Here is an 18,863-nt window from a genome sequence, read left to right on the forward strand (position 1 = left end):
GGCCTGCCTTCAGCTTCCCTGCTTAGTGTCCATCCTTCCTTTACAGGCATCAGCATGGCTGACCTCCTCCGATCTTGTGCCCCAGGCCCCTGTAGGCCTAGCCAGTGTCCCTGACCCCCGTCTGCTCCTTCCTGGGGACCTCACAGGCACCCGGCCTGAGCCTGGCTCTGAAACTGCAGGTGTGTGCCTGAGGTCTGTCAGCACGGCAGCCACTCCCAGCACCTGGACTCCCTCCATTCAGCCTGGGCCCAGCCAGGTGACTGGCCAAGATCAGGCTTATTCTCTTGCTGCCATGGGCCACACAGACCTGGAGGCCGAACTTGAGGACATCCAGTGGCAGTTGCAGGACTATCAGAGCATGAGGCGGAAGCTCAGGTAAGACCCAGAAACCCTGCCCACAGGGAACAGCTGGGAACTAGTTGCCAGGGTCCTAGGGCTGATTCACCTACACTGTGTGCACTGCCAGCCCTGCACACAGGTGGCACCTTTATAGCTCCAGTCCTCCTCAAGGCCAGGTGGGGGGGGTGGGCACCAGAGCTGAGCAAAATTTTAAACCTGAACAGGTCATGTGAAAGCTGGGCCAGTGGCCTACTCCGTGATGTGACATAGGATGAAAAGGTGTGAGGACAGGCCTTGGCCCTAGCTGCATGCAGTGGTCTGTCCTGTCTTGTCTTGTCTATGGTCTGGGCCTAGAGCCTGCAGCCTAAAAGCCCAGGCTGGGACCCTCACCATGAGCAGCAACCTTGGAGGGACAGGGAGGGGTTTCCCCCAGGGCCTATCTGAGATGCCATCCACTAGACAGTGTGGAGGCTGGGAAAGGAACAGGAATCAACACCCCCCCCCACACACACACCACCACCACCGGCATTAGAAGTAGCCCATGTGCCTGACTCCAAACCTGAGCCTCCACCGAGGGCCCAGCCAGGCACACAGCAGGTGTTCCACGGCCTCAGGTCCTATCAGCGGCAAGCGAGCAGCCTGCGCCGGTGGCTGGAGCTGAGCCAGGAGGAGCCCAGGCCTGAGGACCGGGAAGCTGAGCAACAAGTGCAGGAAGAACTGGAGGAGGTGAGGTCCCAAGCGGTCCTGGGATGGGCTCTGGGTGTGCCTCCTCTCAGCTTAGCCTTGTTCCTACCTGGCCCCCAGGTGGAACTGCAGATCCAGCAGCTGGCTGCGGAGCTCCAGGCTCAGCGAGAGCCCATTAATTCCTGCATCGCCCGAGTGCAGGCCCTGCGGCGGGCTCTGTGCTAGAGCCACAGCCCCAGGGAGGCTCAGCCCACCTCCAGGAACAGAATGCAAAGCTGAACTGAGTTTTATGTTTTTATTTCAAAATGTTGCAATTAAATGAATTACTGTTCAGAAGTCTCCCACTTCTCATACAAAAATACTGTGCTACTGATACAGTTGAAAAAGTTCAAATGGCTTCTCCTGCAGGAGAAATTCAGTCCCCAGGAGACACGAAACCTGGCCCTGTCCCCACCATCAGTGGCTCCCAAAGGACTGCATACCTATTACCTAGGGACAGGTTTTCTAGGCACTGATTCTGTCTTCCCACCCTAACACACCAAGGCTCCTCTGCCTCCAACATAAGCCCCTGAATCAATAGCAGCAATTTCCCATATTTAATGTAGGTCTGGATCTGGGAAGGGGACACAAGCTCTCCCCTAGCCCCACTGTGTGACCACTACCTGCCTGCCCCAGTCAGGTGGACTCAGGAGTTGGTCTTGACTCTCCAGAAGGTCACTCATCAGGGTCTGCAAAGTGCTCACCATTAGTCACCAACCTTGGAAGACACTGGCAGTTGGGTGATGCATTCAGCCACAGTGTGAAGAAGACAGAACTTTTCCCAACGAGCAGGGTCGGGCAAATTTAGAAACAGAAAGCGGTTGCATTAAAGGCTGTGTGGTCCTGCTCTGGGGGCAGGCGGGCCCACACCACAGTCAGTGCCAGGAGGCACCTCACCTGTGCAGGGGAGGCGAAAAGCACTGATGGGAGGAGCAGCGAAAAGGTACATTACCACTTACCGTCTTAAACAGAAACCAGGACCAACTGAACGCTCAGCCAGGAGACAGGGTCTCTGGTTTACACAATGGGGGTTAAAACCTCTCTCTCCAAAAGGGAATCTGAGATCATCCCATCATTTACTTTCTCTTTAGAAGGTGGGAAGAGGGGATGACATAGGTCTAGGGCACGATGGGGGCTCTGACCTCATCTGCACCTTTGGGACAGCAGGAACAGAAGTCACCCAGGTCCTGCCTGGTCAGACCCCATGGTCCTGAGCGAGTACCCTCCACAGATAGCTGAGGAGGTTTCCCTCAAGAAGACTCTCCCAGTTCTCTGTTCAGGGAAGATCCCTCAGCAGCTGCAGCCAGGAAGAGGCCCTAGAGGGAACCCAGAGCCTCCCCAAATCGGATTTTCTGTCCTGCTTTCAGCTTGAAGTTGAAGTCCTTCGGGGCCTCAAAGATGAGCACAATGGTGGAACCCAGGTTGAACTCGCCCAGGTGCTCGCCCTTGCGCATGGGGATGCCCTCCTTGTTGGCATGTGTCACGAAGCTGAAGTCGTTGTAGGAGCCCTTGCTGTACCGTGGGCTGTTTGTGTGCAGGTCCTGAGGGAGGCAGGGGCAGAGCATGTAGACACCCGCTCCCTGGACCTTGAACACATCAATGCAGCCTCTCCTTGGGAGCAACTCAGCCCTTGGGCCGGTTGTCTAACCAGACACCATGCCCAACACCCGCTATGAACTGGGCCACTGAGGGACAAGGAGGACTCAGAGCCGACTGTTCCCCACAAATGATGCTGTGAGACCAGTGCCAGGGGGGCCAAGGGGCAGTCACAAACCAACTCCAAGAGAGGCAGCATGTTGAGCAGGGTGGGCACTGGCCATCTGCTCACACACCGGGCCTCCACTCAGCATATTCCACCCAAGATCAACGTTCCCCTTTGGTTCCCAGCAGAAGCCAAATGCCAGGTGGGGAGGTTGATTCCCTCCCGTCTCTAGCCACTTCCAGAGACGGGCGAGACAGAACGGGGGGATTCCAAGTGGCCCCGCCCTTGGGCTTCAGCAGGGCCTGGGCTCCGCTTACCCGGTCAAAGTAGATGCGGATGGAGCCCACATTGGTGGCACCCACAGCTGTCAGTGAAAAGAAGCCGTGTTTCCAGTCCCCAGTCAGGACGACACGTTCATTGTGGCAGAAGAGCTCTTTGATCCAGCGGGCCATGCCGGGGTTCACAGACATTAGGGAACCTGTGGAAGCAGAGACACTGTTGCTCCCCACTCAGTGGAAGGACCAGAGTGGATGGACTCCAGCCTACCTCCTGCTGCCCAAAGCAGTCAACTCCCAGCCTTAGCACCCTAAATATGCAGCCTGGGTACCCTGAAACCTAGACGGTGAGGGCATCTGTCTGGGCCTCCCGGAGGCAGTTCTCAGCCACGTGCCCGCCCTAGCCTACCTGGGAAGTGGCGCCGGTGGGACACAGTCCAGTCAGTGGGAGAGTGAAAACAGTGGTAGTCCCCAGGGGCCAGGTAGATGACACAGTGGTAGAGCTCATTCCCTTCTCTGGTGACCAGCTGGTTCCTGAAGGAGTTGCAGGAGGTGGCTGGGGGTACAGACACGAGGACCAGGCTATCAGACAAGCACTCAATGCCTCCCAGCAGGGAGCCTGCATGCAGTCTAGACATAAGACTCCAGGGAGGCCCCAAAGCTCTGCGCAGAATAATTCCTGGCCCAGGGGCCAGCTCTCAGTTCCTATAGCCTTCCCAGGGTCCCTCCCTCCCCAACCTGCTCCCAACCTCCACCCTTTGACCTCCAACGCAGCCACACTGCAGCACGGTGAACAAGCTATGACCCCAGGTAAGGACCTCTACCTGGTGGGAAGGGTAGGTCCTCTGCAGAGGCGCGAGGGCCCAGGAACGACTCCAGTGAATAGGTGACGCCCTTCACCTGCTCCACCTCAGAGTTCTTCACCTGCCCGAAGTTTAGGATCTTCCCATCTGACGGGCTGATCTAGAAGGGTTAGGAGAGTCTTACTGCCAGGGATGGGAAGGGAAGGGAAGGGACACAGAGGAGGAGAGGGGACACAGGGCAGGACCTCCTCCTCCCTGGGGGCCCAATCTGGGAGGAATGCCCACCAGGCTACCCATGGAGTCTATAGGGCCTGGTTCCCAAAGGCACAGGCAAGAATCACATTTCTGGAGGGAGCAGCGGAAGGCAGGGTCTGGCCTCACCACACTGTGCAGGCCACAGACAGGCCGGGCCTGCGGCTTCAGCTTGCGCCGGAAGAACTCGCTGAGGTTGCGGTAGTGGTGCAGGTCCTCCACAGCAGCCTCCTTCATGTTCACACCGAAGGTCCAGATGTACAGGCTGTAGACGGGCCTGCGCAGCCAGTGTGGCAGCTCCACCTGGTTAAGACGGCCCCAGGCCCTGGACAGCAAGCGTGTTGGCACCGACTTGTACAAGGCCACCTGTAGGCCACAGGCAGGTGGATGAGTCAGCTACAGTGTGAGCTCACTGCGTCGCAGTCAACTGCTTGCCACTGACAGGGCCACCTCTGGAGGCCTTGGGCACCCCACATTGGCTTTGTGATGTGGTGGTTTCTCACTAGGAACCAGACTGAACTTGCCAATTAGGCTCACAAACTGAGTACTGGCTGAAACCATGACATAGTGATTTACAGCCCAGGTGTTTCAGTCATTTTATGCATACGGAACAGTCCCTGGGGAGCAACTGGCTAAGTCTTGTTCCTTGAAGGGGGATGGGAGCATAAATGAATCTGATATTGTTATAAACAGGCTGTGACAGGAAGCAGTGCCCGTGTCCTGGACCACAGAGGTGAGGCGGCCCCGGGTGTACAGGAAAGTCTACAGCCCAAAGTGCATATCCCTGTCCTAACAGGAAACAGAATACCAAGGTCAGGGACCCTGACATCAGGCAGATGCGCTGTATCACTGTCACTGGGGCCAGGGCCTGGACATGCGCGGCTGAGCCCCGGGACAGCACACAGCGGCACTCCTGTGATGGGCCAGCCCACAAAGCTGTTTGCACCTGGGGCTCTCCCAGGAGGAACAAGGGAACCAGCCCCTACAGCCAAACTCTCAGGGCCAGGTGACCCTTTATGCCCTGCTGACATAATGGGACCTGCCTCTAACTGGCAGCTGCTGCTTGTCTGAACACAACCAAGACACCAAGTCCCCAAGGTGTAAAAGTAATTTCCTTCCAACTTTAAACACCTCTAGGAGGTATTGAATTAGTGGCTCCCAGAACTATTCCCAGCTGATGCCTATCCACATCTCAGGTCTACTGCCCAGAGCTCCCTAGCCTTCAGGCCTTCACAACACCAGACTGGGCTGTCCAAGGGCCCAGAAACAGGATCTCTTCCTTGGGGTCAGCCTGCCCTCCAGGAACTGCTAAGGGCTCCCAGGTCCTCAAAGGCATCCCTACCCTAAGGGCCCAGATAGGTTCCAGCATTCCTGGACCACCCTTAGGCATCTAGGAGCTAATCTGGATTCTCCTCAAAATCACCTCTAAGCTCACTTCTCCTTGAACACAGAAAATGAGACAGCATTTTCTGAATGTTGAGTATAGGTTCCTTCTAGAAGCAGAGCCCCCAAATGGTGAGCAGGCAGGGGACAGCGAGCCGGCCCTCAGTCACCTGGCTATGGGCCCACAAAGTCACCAACCAGCCAGGCCCTCAACCAACTCGCCTTTCAACACCACCTTCCCGGGGGGCTCAGCTCCCACAGCCATCGCCTCTAATATGACAGTCCCGTCGGTCCCTACCTCAGGCTGCCCGGGGATAGGCCAGGCCAGGCCAGGCCAGCAGCCTGCACACACTTACCCTGCTCACGGGCCTCCATCCCACCCGGCTGAGCGGTCTGAGGGCACCGAAGGGCAGGAGGTAGTAGAGGACCGTCAGGGGCCAGGAGCGCAGTTTCAGGGCAGGTCTGGACATACAGCTTAACTGTCCCAGCCTCCGTCTCAAGGCCAGCTGGGGGAAGTGCAACCTGCAGGACACATGTCCACGCATGATGGGGGTCAGCGGCCAGGGTCTGGCAACCCCCACCCCACCCTCAGCAAGCTCTTCTCAGCGAAGTCCAGCAGCACTGGATGTGCCCCTCATTCCAACCCCATTCTGAGTTAGGGGCCTGGCTGCCTGTGGTCGGCAAACTTACTTCCCAGTCCCTCACACTGCCTGCCCACTGGGGAAGACTGGGCACATCCCAGTGAGACAGACAAGAGGTGGTGAGGCCCAGCTCCGAACCTCTCAGAGGGAGCAGCTCCCAAACACGGGAGGGGCCCTAGTGAGGCCCTTCAGGACGAAGCACCACCTGGGCCCAGCACTGGACGACCCAGGGCAGAGCCAGCCTCACATTCCCCACCTCCCAGGGCCACAGAAGCCAGTCTGCTGATCCCCCAGAGCCCCTCAAGTAGCCACACAAGGCAGTAGGGGAGCTACCGCTACCACCCCACCGCGGATGGCTCCGGGCCTCTTACTTTCTCATCTGATAAATTAGGGATTGGGCTTGACAAGACTGCAAAGGAAGGTCGTGCCCCCCCCCCCCCCATAGCTACTGCTCCATCCATCTGCATGGTCCTTCTACAGCAAGTCAGGTTCTCCAAAACCAATCTAGAAATTGGTGGGAGGAACCTGCCTCCACCTCAGGCCACCTCTTCAGTCTGCTGGGGCCACACACCTAACCCAGGCCCCTCCTTTCTGCAAAGGTGGATGGGACTTTTCACAAGTCCCATCAGCCTACCTAACCCAGTGCATTCAGCATAGGCTCAGCCTTTCCACCAGAACCCTGGCCTCCTGAGGCATATCAGTGAGGCCCAAGTCCCCTCACATACTTAAAAGGTCCTAGTGTAGTCATCAGGATACTCCACTGCCACCCACTCTGAGAATGTCCCCAGGCCTCAATTTCCTCATCTGCAAAAAGGCTGCCTTGAGCTCCCATCTGTGCCTGTGCATGCTCAGAGAAGCTGTGTCCTCTGCCCCCACTTGCTGAACAAACCAAGGAACAAAGAGGCATCTCAGCTGATACTGAAAGCAGAAAAAAATGGAGAACTGAGCCGATGGCCAGGCCCAGTCGGTGATTGGCAATGAAGGTGCCGCATCTCCACCGCTTCCCAGACTCCCCCGCATTCATTCTCTCCCCCATCCCACCCCATTGTTTTTAAAAAGTCTGGTTGTTGGTGGGGGCCAAGCAAAGCCAGACAAATCACTGCTCCCCCTCCCCTGCCCCCTCCCGCGCTGCTCACTGCAGAAGCACAGGAACCAATCCTGGAACTGCTGCACCCAAGCGGGGTGGGGGTGCCTGGGGGTGGGGGAGCAGCAGTGTAGGTGCAAAACAGACACTGGGCCACCAGCCCGCTCTGCCTCCCCAGGTACCTGAAGCGGGCTCTCCGACTCAAGCCCTCAGGGCCAGGCCCCTCCAACCTCGGGGGCTGATCCCCTGGACCCCTGCCGCCACCTCCATTGCGGGACCGCTGGACATGAACTCTGACCTTGCGGAGGTTGAGGTGGGGCACAGCAGGGTTAGGAGGCCGCCAGCAGCATCTCACCATTTCGAGGCGCTGAGCTCTGGTCCTCGCCTTGCCTCTGACTGACACATGGTGGGCGGGCACAGAGGGCGGCGCCAGCACGATCGCCTTTGTTCCTCCTCCTTCCTCCCTTCCCCCCAAGGAGCTCCTGTGTGTCACTGCTTCTGGGTGGCTGGTGGGCCACTTCCTCGGCTCAGAGACCACGGGGTGGAGCTGGGGCTATTGCAAAGACAGGCACTGGTCACACTCCTGCTTGGGGCTTGCAGCACCAGCCCTGAGCTCAGCCCATCCTGTCCCCAGGCTTGGCCACCTGTCTGCTCCAGTGAGCTGATGGTGAGCTGATGGCAGGGAGGGGACCAGGCCCCTCTGGGCTCAAGGAGCACAAGTGGGAATCTGAGCCCTGCGCTCCAGGCAGGCGCCCAGCGTCGCCCTGTCTGCAGCTTGGGCAGCCCCTCCCTTGCCAGGACCTGACCCATTTTCCATTCAGATGACAAAGTAGCATCTGAGGAACAAGGGAGAGAAGGTGGGAAAGGTGGGGCTGGCGAGACCCTGGGCACCTGAACAGCTCTGGCTCTTCCTCACTGCCCATGGCCCCTGCCTCAGAGCCCCCCATTCTGGACACCGACCCCTCAAGGCCTCCTCAGAAGATAAGCACCAGGGTGACATTAGGAAAAACCAATGTGGAACTGGGAATAGGCCAGGCCTGAAGCGCATACCTGCCCCCACTCCGCCTTCCCATCTTTACTTGGGAACAGGGACAGCACTCTGGCCAGGGGCCCGCAAGGCTATGAGCAGGACACGCTGCCTCCACAAAGGCCTTACGGTCACCTCACAGATAACAGGGAAGGAGGACAGCAAACATTCCACAGTTGTTGCTGTCTCAGCCCCAGGAAGTCAAGGCCCCAGGGAGGACGCCCAGCAGTCTGGCCTCCAATCCCAGCTGCAGGCTGGCAGCGGGCAGGGCCCTGGCCATCTTTACATGAAGAAATGTGCTTCAGAGAAACTCTGAAGGCAGAGGAGTGACCCAACCCAGGATCCCACATGGCCAGCGGGCAAGAGGCCCCAACTCAGACATGGCCTGATCACATAAAGGGACCACTGATACCCAGTAAACCCACCTCAGCCACACTGGTAGAAAGGCCTGTTTGGCACCTGCCAGGGGAGTCGATGAGACCCCAGGTGTGCAGGGGCCCACAGGAGCCAGGACAAGGCCGCGTAAGGTCTGGACAAGGGCATGGATTTCTGCCCTGACAGAGAAGACAGCAAGGCCTGGCTCATCCCAGACCAGAGCTGGTCCAGACAGCTCCAGTGCACTCATGTCCCCAGGCCACTGGCCTTGAGGAGGGGCAGGGACAGCTGTGGGTGGGCCAGGCCTCCCACAGAAGCAGATAAAGGCACATGCGTCCTCTGGCCCCGAGGGACAGACCCACAGCCCTACTGACAGCCCTGCTCCACTCTGGTGACCAACCACACCGCCCACATGCTAAGCACACCCCATCCCACCCCTCCGCGGCACACCAGGTCTTGGCCTCACACTGCTCCCCAGGAAAATAGGCCCAGAAGGGTGATGCGCAGTTGGGGTTGAGGCTGGTGCTTGGCTTCCAGAACAGGGTTCTCTCCTGCCTCTAGAAACTAGAGAGCTCAGACTGGGTGCTCACCCAGGAAGCAGGGTGGGGGAACAGTGAGGCCTCAGAGGGGATGCGAGTCCCAGGCTCCTCCTGGTTTTCCTCACTGTCCTAGCACACGGGAAGGTGGCCAGTAAAGCATGCTGCCGGTACGGCACGTTCAAGAGCCTGAGAACAAACCCAGCTTATCTGGAAACCTCAGATCCTCAGAGCAGACTCATGTGCTTGCACTCCATTGTCCCCCAGGGCCTCCACTTCAGGGGCTTGGTCAGGCAGCCCACCAGGGCAGGGCAGACGCTTGCCTCCCCTCCCCCAGTGGAGGGAGCTCAAGGAGGACCCGCCCAGGAAGCTGCTGTCTTGGAGAGACTAGGAACTGCCCTGAGGGGCCAGGCAGGAGGTCCTTACCTCCTCAGTCCCATCTCTGCCACTCCTCTACCTGTTTTTCTAAACAGGACACAGACAAGGGTGTCAGGCTTCTTCTAAATCACCATCTGTGGGCCCCAAAAGGTCTGCAGGAAGCAGACATGAATTCATCTGTTGGCCAGGAAAGAAGTCTGGCGGTGCCCTGTCCAGCTTAGAGCCGCAGGATGGAGGCAAGGGGGTCCCTAGAAATCACTCCTTCTTACTTCCCAAAGGGCGGAGCCACTTCTACAACCAACAGTGCTCCAGGCCTCCCCATCTCCGAGCCCACTTCCCTCCACACCTGTGCTAGCCCTTGGAGCCCAAGCCAGAGCTTCTCCCAGCCTGGCACCCTGAGTGTTACTGGTGGGGTTGGGGGAGTCAGGGTGCTCTGAAGTGGGGAAGAAGGAACACCTTCCCTCCATCCTGAAAGTCTCAAGGACACTCTGTGGAGGGAGTTTTGGGCTATGACCAGTAGGACTTTAAAGTCATTATAAAGCCTAAGGGCCAGCCACAAGGAACATGAGAACTCAGAGTGGCTTTGGTGGTGGATAGGGACAACCTGGTTACTGCAAATCCTGGCTGCCTTCCCACAGCCTGCCCTGTGAGTGGGGAAAGGTCTTGCATGTCACAGGAGCTCTCTGAAGGGTCCTCCTTCCCACTCACCCCTGGGAGGCTCAGATCATAGCTGTGACCATGGCCCAGAACAAGTCCACTTAGAAACCCCAGGCCTCCTTTCCACGTAAGAACTTAGTGCAGACCTGGCCCCTGACAGCTCACCTCCCCTTCTAGACCCACTCTGGGGGGGAGGGCGGGGGGGGGTCCTCCACTGGGAGGATGGAAGTAACAGGGCAGAGGCTGCCCCTGTGAGCTCGAAGCGAGGGCTCAACAGGACCACTGGTGGCGGGAAGTGTCACCTTTGTCAGGACGTGCTGCTCTGGGGGTTCACACTGAGCCGTACTGCAATGCCCCCATCCATCCTTCACTAACCAGGATGAAGGAAACAATCCCCCCGTCCCCAGAGGAATGGAACATTCTAACTGAAGTAGGATGGCCTGACCCAGGCCAGTTACCAGTTACTACGGGTAGGGGATGGGGCGTGTGTGTTCCTGCCTGGTTCCCTAGGACCCTGGTAGATTCAGGTTTGAGTGTCAGCAAGGCCAGGCAGGCAGTGAGGGAGTCAGGGTTGTCCCGCACCCACCCACCTCTAACCAAGAGGCTCCCCTGCGCACACAGGGCCTCGCAACCCTGCTCGAGTCCAACCTCAGACCACTTGAGAATTTGCACGTGCTCTCCGAGTGGAAATCTCGCTGGGAGCCAGGGCCATCCCTCTGGAGGCCTTAGTAGAAACCCCAGCACCTCCAAAACGTGTCTACCGGCCTGACTTTGTGTGTGTTCCTGCCCTGGAGAGCAGGGCCACTTTCTCCCCCTGCTCCCTGGGGACACGGCCATCAGGCAGCTGCGTCCAGATGGGGCCGCCAACCCTTCCTAGAAAACAGACAAAACTTCACAAGTAGGGAACACGAAAATGGATCTCCTGGGTAAGCCATCTTGGGAAGGCCCTGGGCAAGAGAAGAGGAAGCAAAGAGATGGGCCCAAGAGCGCCTCTTTCAAGCCCGTCCAAGGGAAGCGCAGGGAAGGGAGGGCAGAGGTGGGAACAGGCCTTTCCGAAGGAAAGGAACCTCCCCTCAGACAACCCCTAGTGCCAATGGGGAACAGGGCTCAATGACCGGCAGCAAGTCACCCCCCCCGCCCCCCCGGAGGAGACCCGGTGACAAGTACTGACACCCCCAGGTCCCACTGAGGAACAGTGCAGCGCCCCCCCCCCCCCACGCCCGCCCCAGGCCTTTTCGGCAGCCCAGAGGAAGTCCCGAGCGCTCGGCTCTAGGCTAGGAGATGCTACAGGATGTGGAGGAAGTGAGCTCATCCAGCCGCCCCGTGACTGCCATGCCGGCCCGGGGAAGCCCACAACTTTGTTGAGACTCTGGGTGGGCGCCTCAGGCTCCAAGCCATAAAGGGGTGCCCCGAACCACAGGGCGCTGGGCGGCTCTCCCGGGTCTGAAAGCGGCCTCCCCGCCGGGTGTCCCCGAGAGGGAGAGCCCCGCTCACTCACATGCAGGTGGTCCTGTCCTCGCTCGGCTTCCGGCTGCACCCGACTCTGGGGAGGCGCCGCTCCTCCAGGAAAGCCTCGGGGTGGTGGGCGGGGACTCGGGCGCCAGCCACTCAGACAGCCAGGGCGGGGGCAGGAGGGCGGACACCAGACAACTGGAGCTTCGCCCCGCCCCCCAGCCCAGTCCTGCCGGGCAGCCCAGGGGCCCCTTTAAGGGGGGAGAGGGGACCAGGTCCCTGCGGATCAGTCAAGGGACTTCCCCAGTGACGCTCCGTGGGCTGGGAATCTGTTGTCCTCAGCAGGAGCTCGTCTCCTGGGGCCGCTGCCTCCCCGATGCCCCCTTCCACAGTCTCCCCCATACCTGCCCCTCTGCGCAGGCTGGGCCTTCAGGTGCTGGCTGGCTTCTCTGGACTGAGTAGATCTGCCTAGCCCTCCAAGTGAGAACGTGAGACAGAAGGCACCTAAGTCCTTGCTCCTTCCCAAATCTCATCCTCAAGACACAGGATGCCCCTACCCCGACTTCCTTTCCTCCTAGCAGACACTCCCCTGATATACAAAATGTCCCCTGCAGACCAGCAAACAAGACCCAGGGGACAACATCCACCCCCTGGGCCAAACACAAAAGAGGAAAAACATGCAGGGTAATTCTGTGCCCTGCCCTTTAAAAAAGTTTTTTTTGTTTTTCAATTACAGTTGACATTCAATATTATATTAGTTTCAGGAGTACAGTATAATGGCTAGACAACCATCATATAATTTACAAAGTGATCCCTATGCGGAGAAGAGCCCTAGCCTGTGGGGCCGGCACTCCACCCGCATTGCCCCAAGTCCACATGGAATGGAATGAAGCAGCTTAACATTTTTTACCAGGGGGAAGGTCTGACAGGGAAGACTATTCAACCAAAAAAGGGTGTGGAATTCCGAGCCTGGTTACTGTCTGGGCAGGTCACGCCCCAGGGCAGCATGCCACCCAGTGGCCACACTGCCTCGGAGGCTCATTCTTCATCAGGCTACAGAACAAAAATCCAACCCCAGCTCCTTCCACTGAGCATTCAGTTTCTAAAGCAACGATTGGAACAGGTAGAGCGCGCCTACAGGGCTTGTGAAGAGGTGGGTAGCTGGGCCAGGACAGCCCAGGACACAATGGCGTGTAGACACAGGACACATACCTGTCCTCTTTTGGATCCAGCCCAAGCCAACTTCTCCATGACAACCTACAGACCTGGGCTGCCACAGTGGGAGAAGGGAGACAACGGGGAGGGTCCTATCTCAAGGGCTTCCCTGACATTCCACATCTACAATCCACCAGTAGGGGCAGAGAGGCGGGGTGACGGGGTGATCGAGGTGGAGTTCCAGCCCTGGGGGCTCACAGCATTCTTTGAGCCCAAGTGAGATTTCAGACTCCTTCTCACCACAAAGTTCCAAGCAAACTCCATGTGAGATGCGATAGATAAAAAGGAATTAAAGCGCAAAAAGATGCTGACACAATATTCTAGCAGCATGAAATGCCAGAGGCAGACAGGTCCTGCAAGACCACTCAAACTTCCCCAAAGCCGCCAGTACTTCCAGACCAGACCCAGCCCTCGCTAGACCAAAGGGGAAACACAAGTCTGTGGAAGAAAAGCCCAGCTTCTCATTTGCTGAGCGGCCTCTGAACCAACACCTTCCCCGGTAAAGTGACCAGTCAGTCGGCTTCACAGCACCTTCCAGGGTTCCTGGGGCATTTAGAAAAGTCATAAACCAGCCCAAGGTCAGCCCTTAGATCATCCCTCCCCATCTCCTAATCTGATCTCCATCACCCATGTTTCAGTAGGGAAATGGCTTCCAGATTCTAGACAATAGCTGACGGGTAGGGAAATGCCTTCCAGATTCCAGACAATAGTTGACAAATCATTTCTGGTAAATATAAAAACACTTAGATAAGTTTACTTTCCCACTCTGAATGCTCGAGCCCCTTCCGCCCACACTGGGTCCTTCATTTCCAGTCTTCCTACCTTGTTTGGACTCCCGTGGGTAGGAGTGCCACCTAACAACACTTCGAGGCTCTGCAGGCCCTAGGCCTTTCAGGTGCCATCACTGTGGACAAACCTCCCCCTTTGGGCCAACACACTCGCAGCTCCCGAGTGCCAGGGGACAAAGTAGAGGTGGGACAAGAATGGCAGATGCTCTGGATAATTCTGATTCCCTGAGGGCCAGTGGAGCCCCTTGAGGAAGACCAGTGCTTGCAAAAGTTCCTTGGCAGTCCTGCTAGCTCCCAGGACTTCTCTGATGTCCCAGGCTCATGCAGAGCCCATCCAGTGGCTCCCAGGAAGGGTGGCCTCCAGCATAATGAAGAAAACAAGGTGCATATACAAGAATAAACTCAAAATGGATTAAAGACTTAAAGGGAAGACATGAAGCCATAAAACTCCTAGAAGAAAACACAGGCAGTAAACTCTCTGACATCACTCTTAGAAATATTTGTTTGGATATGTCTCCTCTGGCAAGCAAAACAAATAAATGGGACAACCTCAAACTAAAGAGATTTTACACAGCAAAGGAAACCATCAACATAGAACAAAAAGACAACCTATTGAAAGGGAGAAGATATTCGCTAATGATACACCTGATAAGGAGTTATATCCAAAACATATAAGGAACTCATGTAACTTAAAACCAAAAAAAAAAAAAAAAAAACAATCCGATTAAATAATCGGCAGAGGACCTGAACAGACATTTTCCCAAAGAGGACATACAGATGGTCACAGACACATGAAAAGATGCTCAATGTTACTAATCATCATGGAAATGCAAATTAAAACCACGATGAACTATCATACCAGTCAGAATGGCTATCATTAATAAATCAACAAACATGTTATTGGTGAGGATGTGGAGAAAAGGGAACCCTCACTCACTGTTGGTGGGACTGCAAATTGCTGCAGCCACTATGGAAAAGAGTATGGAGGGTTCTCAAAAACTTAAAAACAGAACTACCATATTCCACTTCTAGGTATTTATCTAAAGCAATCCAAAACACTAATTCACAAAAATACATGCAGCCCTGTGTTCACTGCGGCATTATTTACAATAGCCAACTAAGTGCCCATCGGTAGATGATTGCATAATGATGTGGAACATAATATACAATGAAATATTACTTGACCATAAAAAAGAACAAAATCTTACTATTTGTGACAACATGGATGGACCTAGAGGTTATTATGTTAAGCAAAAAGAGACAAAAAAGTCAAATGCCATATGATTTCACTTACATGTGGAATCTAAAAAAATTAAAAAACAACAGAAAACAAACTAATAGATAGAGAACATTTTGATGGTTGCCAGATGGGAGAGGGGTTTTAGGGACGATGGGTCACAAAGGGAAGGATCACGCAGTACAAACTACCAGTTATAAAAACAGTTATGGGGATGTAAAGTATGACATAAGAAATATAGTCAATAATATTGTAATAACTATGTATGGTGTCAGGTGGCGACCAGATTTAGCAGGGTAATCACTTCATAAGTTATACAAACGTCTGATCATTATGTCGAACACCTGAAGAATACTGTATGTCAACTGTAATTGAAAAAATTTTAATGAGTGAATTTTACTGTATGTGTTTTATAGCTTAATAAAATAAAAAAAGGTGAAGTGAAGCAAGCCCCAAAGCAAGCTCCGTGCAGGGCCCTGACAGCTTCTTAGTCAGCCACCCTGGACTCCTTTCAGCCCTTAGCTCAGTCTTGTCTTGTCCGCATCTTCTTCAGGTAGAGTCCTCTGCTCCTTCATACACTGGCTGCTCAAAGCCACAGGAGGCAGTTCCCAAGTGGTACAGGCTCAGAGTTGTCCCCAAGCTGGGGAGGCAAAGGTTGAAGGAGGGGGCCTGGGCTACCTGGGGGAGTGGCTACCGCTCTGAGGTCCTCTGAGATCTCCTCCTGTCCTAGAACTCCTTACTCTTGAAGCAGTGGGTGAACATCCTTTGACATAATGGTAAGAAAGGTAAGAGGTGCATATATTCTTTCAAACTGGTGTTTCAGGATTCGCAGGATATACTCCCAGAAGTGGGACTGCTGAGTCAAAAGGCAGTTCCACTTTAAATTTTTTGGGGGAAACTCCATAGTTTTCCACAGTGGCTGTACCAGTCTGCATCCCACCAACAGTGCACATTGGTTCCCTTTTCCCAGCATCCGCTCCAGCACTCATTGTTTGAAGATTTATTGATGGTAGCCATTCTGGCAGGTGTGAGTGATAAGTCATTGTGGTTTTAATTTGCATCTCTTTGATGATCAGTGATGTTGAGCATTTTTTCATAGAAAAATACCATATGATCTCACTTATTATGTGCACTCTAATGAACTGACAAATATAATAGAAACACAGACATGACTGATGAATATAACAGAGTATAAATGGATGAATATAATAGAAACAGACACATGAACATATAGAATAGACTGACAGGGGAGGGACTCGATGAAAGAAGGTGAAGGGATTAGCCAAAGAATATATATGTGCAACCCATAAACAGCATCAAAAGATATCATCAAGCCCTGGCTGGGTGGCTCAGTTGGTTGGAGCACTGTCCCATGCACCAAAAGGCTGCTGGTTTAATTCCCAATCAGGGCACATACCCAGGTTGAGGGTTTGATCCTCACTCGGAGGTGCATATGGGGGGCAATCAATCGATGTCTCTCCCTACCCCTTCCTCTCTAAAATCAATAAAGATAATCCTTGGGTGAGGATTAAAAAAAAAAAAAAAGATATTATCAAGAGAGTGAGAGAGCGGACATCCTGGAATCCAAGAGGGCGTCAGTCATACCGGTGAAGGAGAAGGAACTCAGGGACGGGGAGCTACCAAGCTGGATACTGAGGCAGGGTTTCACCCCTAAAGGCGTTGTTGGAATGTTTCAAAGAGGTAACTACCTGTATTACAAGTATGTCAGTGTGAAGAAAGGTGGTGTCCCTGGGGTTTCTATGGTGCTGGCAGCTTTACTGCTTTTCAAGTACTACCTTTCTTATAATTATAAGGAACTCAAACGTGAGCAGTGATGTAAGTACAACTGAAGAGGGCCCAGTGTGGCTTCCACATTCCTGACCAGGACCTTTGACCAGCATCTCTGAATCCTTTCATAACCTAATTAATACCTAATAAAAGATGACTGGTACTGGGAAGGGAAGGCGGGGTGGGGAGGGGCGGGAAGAGTGAAAAGACAATCTACAGAATGAGAGTAAATAAGTATTTGCAAATACATATATCTGATAAGGGTCGGGTTATCCAGAATACAGCAGTGGGCAAAAGTAGGTTTACAGTTGTGAGTATGTGAGAGTTTATTCCTGTATTATTATATATTAATTATTATGTTACTTTCCATATGAACAACTGTAAACCTACTTTTGCCCACCCTGTAAAGAACTACAACTCAGCAAAAAACAAACCACCCAATTTAAAAATGGGCAAAATAACTTGAATAGACATTTCTCCAAAGAAAATGCATAAGTAGCCAGTAAGCATGTGAATAGATGCTCAACCACCACTAATCACTAGGGAATGCAAATCAAAACCATAATGAGATAAAACTGTAGGGGTTCAGAATGAGTCACTGTGCTGTGTAGGTTAATCTGAGCTAAAGGCAACAAAGACCCTTCCGGCTCAAGAGAAACTTCTGTCCCTGCATTTACTACCTAGAAGAGTTTGAATCAGGGACCTTATCCATAATAAGAGATTATATGAGTTAACGTTTTAATTTTTAAAAATATTTATTTATTTATTTTTTAGAGATGGGAAGGGAGGGAGAAATAGAGAGAAACATGACTCCAGACAAAAACACCCATTAGTTGCCTCTCGCACACGCCCCAACCAGGACCGAAGCTGCAACTCAGGCATGTGCCCTGATCAGGAATCGAACTGGTGACCTATCCGCCTCTGAACCTCTCATGTAGGTAGGGTTCCCTTATGTATATATGTAGTTAAATTAGGTTACTTTCTCTTGTCAATCTGTCTCATGTAAATTTATTAGACCAATTGAAAGAACCTACGGGGGTAGAGGAAAGTTTCTTCCTTCCCCACATCACTTCACACCCATTAGAATAGCTACTATGAAAAATAAATAACTGTTGATGAAGATGGGGATAAACCAGAGCCCTTGTGCATTGTATGTGGAAATGTAAAATTGTATCGCCACTGTGGAAGAGTTTGTCAGTTTCTCAAAAAGTAAAGCATGGAATGACCATATAATCCAGCAATTCCACTCCTAGTTACACATTCAAAAGAATTGAAAGCAACGACTCAAACAGATACTTGTACACAATAGCCAAAGTGGAAACAATCCAGTATCTATCAAGAGATGAATGGATAAACAAAATTCCATTTAATGGAATATTATTCAGCCTTAAAAAGGAACAAAACTCTGATACATGCAATAACACCAAATGAATCCGAAAATATTAAGGTAAGTGAAATAAGCCAGTCACAAAAGGAGAAATGTTGATAATTCCATTAAATGAAGTACCTAGAATAGTCAAATTCACCCAGAGTATAACCTGCAGCGAGGGAGAGAGATTTTAGAGTATACTGCTACCAAAAAAAGAAATTCTCCTTCAAGTAAAGCTACTGGTATACATTCTTTCAAGAGCGCTATGTCACGGGAAGAAGGCCTAACGTGAGTGCTCATCTGTGTTATCACAGACAACTTTTCAAGTCAGTGCACTCAAATTCAGCTGACATTCAACCACTAAGAGCCCTCAGAGCACAGAGGCACAAATATACAACAAGCCCTGGTGGGCAGGGAGTTCACCTCCATCTCTTGCTGCCACCGTGTAACTTCTGCACCAAGAGCAACTTCTACTAGTAAGATGGGGTTGTTCAAAGAGTGTGGATTTGGTGTCAGCAGATCTCCATTCTGGAACCCACTTTGCTCCAACTCGTCTCTTCGTTTATAAAATGGCTGTAACACTTGCCCTGCCCACTTCAGCAAGCTGTTCTAACGAAAAGGGTTCAGAAAAACTGCGAGATGCTGGTCAACATAAGGTATTACAACTATCCTCTTAAGAGTTTTGATACAGGGGCATAACTAGATGTTTCTGAGGCACAAGAGACATGTATTTACAAATGGGAAAGGGGAATGAAGACCTCCTGCTGGCATACTGACCAATGGGGGCTAATAGGAATGCTTCATGTGTGGGAAAGGTTACACCTCCCCCCACTCCCCAT

At 53.4% G+C, this 18,863-nt stretch overlaps 2 protein-coding genes across 8 annotated transcripts in view; one reads left to right on the forward strand and one right to left on the reverse strand.

Annotated features, from left to right (window-relative positions):
• The window catches only part of SFI1 (SFI1 centrin binding protein), a 55,921-nt gene extending 54,559 nt beyond the window's left edge, over nt 1-1,362 (forward strand). Inside the window, exons 30-32 of the mRNA XM_090291622.1 lie at nt 47-375; nt 954-1,065; nt 1,144-1,362. Coding sequence (XP_090147748.1) covers nt 47-375; nt 954-1,065; nt 1,144-1,248 — 546 coding nt within the window. The 3' untranslated portion in view covers nt 1,249-1,362. The remainder of the gene's footprint in view (nt 1-46; nt 376-953; nt 1,066-1,143) is intronic.
• Nucleotides 1,305-18,863, reverse strand: part of PISD (phosphatidylserine decarboxylase) — a 35,595-nt gene continuing 18,036 nt past the window's right edge. For 2 of the 7 annotated variants that reach the window (XM_090291616.1, XM_090291617.1), the window contains exons 4-8: nt 4,224-4,460; nt 3,864-4,002; nt 3,449-3,595; nt 3,082-3,242; nt 1,305-2,603 (exon numbers count right to left, since the gene is read on the reverse strand). In XM_090291616.1, the coding sequence (XP_090147742.1) occupies nt 2,379-2,603; nt 3,082-3,242; nt 3,449-3,595; nt 3,864-4,002; nt 4,224-4,460 (909 nt within the window). In that variant the 3' untranslated portion in view covers nt 1,305-2,378. Of the gene's footprint in view, nt 2,604-3,081; nt 3,243-3,448; nt 3,596-3,863; nt 4,003-4,223; nt 4,461-5,833; nt 6,000-6,843; nt 6,940-7,384; nt 7,685-11,673; nt 11,924-18,863 lie in introns of those variants that run through there. The other 5 variants (XM_090291621.1, XM_090291619.1, XM_090291614.1 and 2 more) reach the window with 5 other exon arrangements.

Source organism: Furipterus horrens, unplaced genomic scaffold (assembly GCF_987537825.1).
Source record: "Furipterus horrens unplaced genomic scaffold, mFurHor1.1.pri manual_scaffold_11, whole genome shotgun sequence".
Lineage (NCBI taxonomy): Eukaryota > Metazoa > Chordata > Mammalia > Chiroptera > Furipteridae > Furipterus > Furipterus horrens.